The 6,919-nt window shown below is 54.2% G+C and overlaps 1 protein-coding gene across 1 annotated transcript; it reads left to right on the top strand.

Moving 5' to 3' along the window:
* Positions 1 to 2,941, top strand: LOC121447284 (alkaline phosphatase, germ cell type). Its single transcript, XM_041650460.1, has 11 exons — positions 1 to 64; positions 144 to 260; positions 370 to 485; positions 630 to 804; positions 880 to 1,052; positions 1,273 to 1,407; positions 1,503 to 1,575; positions 1,915 to 2,049; positions 2,135 to 2,326; positions 2,444 to 2,560; positions 2,649 to 2,941. Exons 1-11 carry the CDS (start codon positions 1 to 3, stop codon positions 2,939 to 2,941), a joined length of 1,590 nt encoding a protein of 529 aa, XP_041506394.1.
* The last annotated feature ends 3,978 nt before the right edge of the window (positions 2,942 to 6,919 follow it).

A 6,919-nucleotide genomic window follows, 5' to 3' on the forward strand; every position in this document is an offset into this window, starting at 1 on the left:
ATGTGGGGAGCCTGCATGTTGCTGCTGGCCGTCGGCTCACAGCTGTCCTTTAGCGTCATCCCAGGTATTGAGGCACTCCTTCTGGTGCCTGCTCCTTTCACACCCACGGGCCCTTCTGACCCTTCTGCTCTTTTCTTGGTCAGTGGAGGAGGAGAACCCAGCCTTCTGGAACCAAAAGGCAGCTGAGGCCCTGGATGCTGCCAAGAAGCTGCAGCCCATTCAGACGTCAGCCAAGAACCTCATCCTCTTCCTCGGGGACGGTGAGTGTCTGAGGCCTGGCCACCCTGGAGCCCCTGAACTTCAGGAACCTAAGGCCGCTGGTGGGTCCAGGCGGGCCTGGGGGTAAAGATCTGAGTTCTTCTCCGTCAGGAATGGGGGTGTCCACAGTGACAGCCACTCGAATCCTAAAGGGACAGTTGGAAGGCCATCTAGGACCTGAGACACCCCTAGCCATGGACCGCTTCCCATACACAGCTCTGTCCAAGGTGAGCTTGGAGGCACCTGGGTCCCCACAAGGGATGGCAAGAGCTGGTACAGGAGGGAGGAGGCTGGGAAGAATGCAGACCTGGAGCAGTGGGGACAAGTCCCAGAAAGTCCAGCAGAGCTGAGCTGAGAATACCTCTCCCTAGACGTACAACACAGACGTGCAGGTCCCAGACAGCGCAGGCACAGCCACTGCCATTCTCTGCGGGGTCAAAACGAATTTCAAGGTCATTGGCCTGAGTGCCAGCGCACAGTTTGACCAGTGCAACACAACACGGGGCAATGAGGTCATCTCTGTGATGCATCGCGCTAAGAAAGCAGGTGGGTTGGGACAAGGCTTGAGGACGGACATGGGCGGGCTGGGGTCCTGGGTGACTCACCTGACCTCTTCTGCAGGAAAGTCTGTGGGAGTGGTGACCACCACATCGGTGCAGCACGCCTCTCCAGCCGGCACCTACGCACACGCGGTGAACCGAGGTTGGTACTCGGATGCAGAAATGTCTGCTTCGGCACGGCAGGAGGGCTGCAAGGACATCTCTGTACAGCTCATCTCCAACGTGGACATTGATGTGAGTTCCAGGAATGAGGGAGGGGGGCTGGAGCAAGGTTGTCACTCACTGAAGACTATACAGTCCACACTCTGAGTTCTGATAGGGTAGTTGAGGGGTTGGTCGAGAACGGGTACAGAAGGCGCAGCCAAGAGAAGTGTCTTCTTTCAGACCTGTTGGGACCAGGTGCTGTTGATAAGAAATAGAAGATCACTTAGGTCCCAAGTTCTCCTGATTATAGGTGATCCTCGGTGGTGGCCGCAAATTCATGTTTCCCAAGGGAACACCAGACCAGGAATATCCAACTAACACTGGCCAGGCTGGAACCAGGCTGGATGGACGGAACCTTGTTCAAGAGTGGCTGGCAAAGCATCAGGTATTGGGGCCCTTAGGGCAAAGGGCATATAGCAGGAACTAGTGAGGGCTGTGTATTTGAAGGTATGTACTTAGGAGACTGGCTTGTCCCTGCAGGGGGCCCGGTATGTTTGGAACCACACGGAGCTCATTCAGGCATCCCTCGATCCATCTGTGACACACCTCATGGGTAATAACTCCTGTTTCTTGCTATGGAACCCTTCCATTAGGGAATTGTGTGTGTGTGTGTGTGTGTGTGTGTACACATACATCCCCATCACCTGGGCAGTTGTGTGTGGAGGGGGGGTTAATAATGTCCCTACTACTTACTCTGGTGTTCACCATGGGTTTCCTTCCTTCCTTCCTTCCTTCCTTTATTTTGTTTTTGTTTTTTGAGACAGGGTTTCTCTGTGTAACAGCACTAGCTGTCTTGGAACACACAGAGATCCGCCTGCCTCTGCCTCCCGAGTGCTGGGATTAAAGGTATGCACCACCACTGCCCAGCTCAACCATGGATTTTCTTCTTCAGGTCTCTTTGAGCCTGAACACATGAAATATGACACCTACCGAGACCCTACCCAGGACCCCTCCCTGGTGGAGATGACAGAGGTGGCTGTGCGCATGCTGAGCAGGAACCCCCGAGGCTTCTACCTCTTTGTGGAAGGTGAGTGGTTGTGCCTGGCAGAAAGGAGGAGGAGACAGGAGTCTAGGGCAGACTCAAGCATCTCCCCACCACGGGTTTCCTGCAGGGGGCCGCATTGATCATGGCCATCATGAAGGCAGAGCCTACCGTGCACTGACTGAGGCTGTCATGTTCGACTCGGCCATTGATAAGGCAGACCAGCTCACCAGTGAGCAGGACACGATGATCCTCGTCACTGCTGACCACTCCCACGTCTTCTCTTTTGGTGGTTACACACTTCGGGGGACCTCCATCTTTGGTAGGTGCAGGAGAGAGGGGACAGATATTGCTGTCTCGTGGGGATCTGGTGACCAGGCAAAAGATGAAGATGTGCAGAGGCCATTTTTCAAATATAGGTCATCTCTTCTCCCTGCAGGTCTGGTTCCCTTCAAGGCTCTGGATGGCAAATCCTTTACCTCCATCCTGTATGGCAATGGTCCCGGCTACAGACTCATTAATGGTGTCCGGGCTGATGTCACTGAGGAAGAGAGCAGTAAGTTCAGTGGGGTTGTCAACATGGGGCCGGGGCTAAGAGCTTCATAGAGGTGGAAGCCACTGCTCAGGACATCCCTTCTTTGCAGGCAACCCCACGTACCAGCAGCAGGCGGCTGTGCCCTTGTACGGCGAGACCCACAGCGGTGAAGATGTGGCGATATTCGCGCGTGGTCCGCAGGCACACCTGGTGCACGGAGTACAGGAGCAGAATTACATTGCGCACGTCATGGCCTTTGCAGGCTGCCTGGAGCCCTACACCGACTGCGGCCTGGCGCCCCCTGCTGGCCAGAACCGTGCTGCGAGTCGGGGCCAGACTTCTACCCTGATGCTCCTGTTGGCAGGGACAATGTTGACGATAGCCATGGCAGCTGAACCTTGACTGTCTAAGCTCACTGGACTCCAGTACAGTTTTCTGGGCTCCACCTGTCCCTCTGGTTTTGTTCCCTACTTCCAGGTTTCTAATATAACTCGGGTTGCCAAGCCGCTACCCCACCTAAGGCTCCAACAGACCTCAGAGAGTGTTAACCCAGCCTCAGATATGAAGCACTCCCCTGCCTTGAAGATTGAGACAAGACAAACTCCAATACCTATTGACCATGGTAGAAGCAGCAGGCAGCCATGGCTCAACCAGGACCTTGTGTCTGAGTCACCAACACTGGACAGCCCCATTGCCAGACTCAGTGGGCTTCTGTTGCACCTTGAATAATGGGTCCAGCTAAGCTCTGACACGGCCATCATTAGGCCACCTCCCTCGATCCAGGCTCCTTTAAGAGGCATGGCACATGGAGAGCCTGTCCCCTACCCCCCAGTATCTGGGTGGCAGCAGCACTTGGTAGCTTCTTCCTTGATCCACTGGGCCTGCACCTGGCATTTTTCCTCTCCAGCGTTTGAGACAGGGCCACGCCTAGTGTAAATTTCAGTCCTCCATATAATATGGGAATTAGAGGTACCCCCTGCTGTGTCTGACATCATCTTCCTAGGCCTTCCGATCTCCTGGGCACAATAAAATCAACTGGTACACAATGTCGGTCTGTAGGACTTGTTTGCCTAAAGCATCTGGGAGGGTGGTCTTTGGGTGGGGACGGAGGTGGGCCACACTAACACAAGTGACTTAGGGCCAGCTCACCTTGACGATGCTGTAGGCAAGCTCGTAGCAGGGATGGATTGATCTTGCAGCGAGCCCCAACACTTGAGCGAGATGTCTTGGCACCAGTAGATGGATCAATCAATGCCATGTTGATCGACAGGAAAGAACAACCTGAAGGCTTTGCATTCGGGTCATCTCTAGCTCAGGGTTTACTACCTGCTGCACTGGGCTCAGGTGAGGGACACCAGCGAGCACCTTTGTGTCAGCTCTGGAGCAGAGACAGCAAGGTCCCTTGGGCTCCCCAGGTGCCACACTGGCTCACGTACTTGACCTCCTGGAACTCACTGTAGTTTGCAGCCGTGGAATGCAGAGTCTTTATTGTGCCAAAGGCTTGGTGTCTTGGTTGGTCATACCGGAAGAGCAGAGGTGGGCTCTGTAACCTTTTTACTGGTTTGGCAATGAAACCAAAGGCACCTGGGAAGAAGGGTCAGAGGCAGGCAGTAGAGACTGCAATGCGTTTGAACACGGCCAGCCAGACTGCGGTCATGGCTGCATGCATTTTGCACATGGTGGCCAGCTGTGCACACCTCTCCTGGGGGGCCAATCAACCTCTTCCAGCTCACAGAGAGCCTGGACAACAGGAGCCCCTTGCTGCATCATCTGTGTGTGTCTTCCTTGAAGCAACACCCTACAGGCAGGAGCAGACCGTGGGAAGGGGGAACAAGCAATTTCCCTGAATAATTACAGTGGGTAGTGACACTGCAGGATCCGAAATTCCCAGCCCTCGGCCAGGCAGGGAGCTAGAGTGGCCAGGAATTGCAAAGGCCCCAGCTCTCAGTACAGTGCCCTACGGTGTCACCGCCTGTGGTGACAGTGAAGGATGACAAGAGAAGGGCTGAAGGGTGGGAGGAAGCTCTCCCCTCCCTATGCTGGAGGAACTGGAGTGGATGGGACTTCCGCCACTTCTTGGTTAGAGGGATTATAACTGTGTTCCTGAAGCTGTGGCAATGTGGCTCTGGAAAGTTTTCTAGAATCTGAAAGTTGATCTCTGCCCTAGATTCCTGTCTACCACCCCCCCCCACCACCACCACCACAAAAAAAAAAAAAAAAACAAGGACAATCACTCTGTCAAGGAGGTGTCTGGGATGGGGATGGGGTTGCAGGGAAGGAGGGGCCCCAGGGGTACACTTTTACTGTATGTCTGTTGGGTGTCCCATTAACCGAGTCCCTCCGTCTATGCCCCTGGGAGCCTATCCCAGTGCAGGGCTTGGGCACCTACAGGGTGTTCACGGGCCATCTGCTCAGCCTGCTGAGGACCAGCACTAAGGAGCAGAAGGCTGAGGAGCTAGATCCTGTGGCTGGAGGCCCCGCTGACTACTGGCTAATGTGAGCAGCAGGGGCTAGGGGATTGCTGGAGGGCGCTAGAGCAGGGTGGGGCCAGGCTGCTTTCCACTCCAGGATCGCCTTGTCATGGAGAACAGACCCTCTGTACATCAGTGATGCTGGGGCAGCTATGGACGCTCAGCACCCTGCAGGGTCTCCTTGGCCTGGTGGGCAGAAGAGGATATGGGAGGTGTCTTCTCCAGGGCTAGAGCATCTGGGCTCTGCTGTGTTCTTGCTGCTTCTCTGATCGCCCCACCACCATGTGACCTGAGACCGCTCAAGCGGCCGCTGGACCAGTTCTTCCAGGAGGACTTCTCTGAGGAGGAGGAGGTACTGCTAGCTGCGGAGCACCTGCAGATGTCCCAGCTCAACCTCCTCACTCCATAGTTAAGGTTGCAGGTCACCACTCCTGCTCTCCAGGCTCCTTGCCTCAGGGCCCTGCCATCAACATCCTAGAATTCTTTATTTGGTGATCTTCGAATTCAATCTCTGCAGGATGCAGGCTCTAGAGGATAAATCCAGATCCCTGGGTCACACGTTGGTGCTCACGGCTGCCCCATGGGAGCCTGGGGTGCCCCTGAGCTACCCTTGTCTCCTAGAATGGTGAGGTGGATAGTCTAGACATTTTCCAGGGCAGGTGTGACCACAACTCTCTTCCCTGACCACTTTGGAATGAGCCTACTAGTCTTTGCCAATCTGCCATCTGAGTCCAGTCTAGGCCAACCCCAAGGCAGTCTAGGCCAACTCCCTGTGAGTCTGGAGTGGCCTGCTTACAGCAAGGTGGAAAACTGTACTGGCCATGATCCATTAGAGTCCTTCCTAGTTAGAACAAGGAACATAGTCTTCTGTATGCGTGGGGCTTTGGATACTTCAGGATAAGCTTTGCCTACTTTGGCCCAGGTACATTACCTGCTCTGTAGAGCCCCTGCCCTATGGCTATAGGTGACTAAGGGGTGGAGCCTTAGGCAAGGATTGAGCTGTCTGTAGCTAAGCTGTTTGACCATTGCAAACCCGAAGCTCACTGCCAGGTGGAAGGGGCAAGCCGCCACTCATCCCTCACATGTCCAGGGCCTCCTGTGTTGTTCATGCCCCCATTTGTCAATGCCCCTCCAACTGTCTGCTCCTCTCCCTCATTCCATCTCAGCTAACAGGAGAGCCCTGCAGGCATCACGTTGTAAGGTAATTCATTTTAAATTTTTTTAATATTATTTATTTATTTATTATGTATACAATATTTTGTCTGTGTGTATGTCTGCAGGCCAGAAGAGGGCACCAGACCTCATCACAGATGGTTGTGAGCCACCATGTGGTTGCCGGGAATTGAACTCGGGACCTTTGGAAGAGCAGGCAATGCTCTTAACCACTGAGCCATCTCTCCAGCCCCGGTAATTCATTTTATTATTGCCAAGTCTCCCAGGAGAATGAAGGCCACATTCTTTGCTTGGACATTAATGTGCAATCCCGGGATATAGAGACATATCCATGTAATTATAGCACCCAGGAGGCTGAGGCAGGAGGATCATGACTTCGAGGCCTAGTGGTGGCAGCTGAGAACCATCAAAGAGGCACTGGTTATTGTAGCGAGCTGCGTGGTGTCACACCTGATGGAGATGTATAATCAACTCCTGAGATGGCTAAGGCCTGACCTATGCTGTGATCACGCAATGATTATCAGCTGCCTGCATATGCGTGACCCTATGGGCAGTGCCCACCTGGCAATCCGGGGTTGGCAGCCCATGCCTACTTAAGGGCTGGGAGAGGTTTGCCCGGGGAGAGAGAAAGAGAAGGAGATGGGTTGCTGTGAATAAAGTCCTGCAAACGGCTGCAGGAAGAGCTCCGGGTGTTGCGTTTTTCCTTGCTGGACGAGGGTTACATCAGCCTCTCCAG

The sequence above is a fragment of the Microtus oregoni genome, unplaced genomic scaffold (assembly GCF_018167655.1).
Source record: "Microtus oregoni isolate MIOR12 unplaced genomic scaffold, Mior012 000004F_ref0000308, whole genome shotgun sequence".
Lineage (NCBI taxonomy): Eukaryota > Metazoa > Chordata > Mammalia > Rodentia > Cricetidae > Microtus > Microtus oregoni.

Excerpts from the sequence above, each read along its gene's own strand:
- LOC121447284 (XM_041650460.1), top strand. The coding sequence starts at position 1 with ATGTGGGGAGCCTGCATGTTGCTGCTGGCCGTCGGCTCACAGCTGTCC. Across the intron at positions 65-143 it reads GTCCTTTAGCGTCATCCCAG|TGGAGGAGGAGAACCCAGCC; the intron begins GTATTGAGGCAC and ends TTTCTTGGTCAG. Across the intron at positions 805-879 it reads GCATCGCGCTAAGAAAGCAG|GAAAGTCTGTGGGAGTGGTG; the intron begins GTGGGTTGGGAC and ends CCTCTTCTGCAG.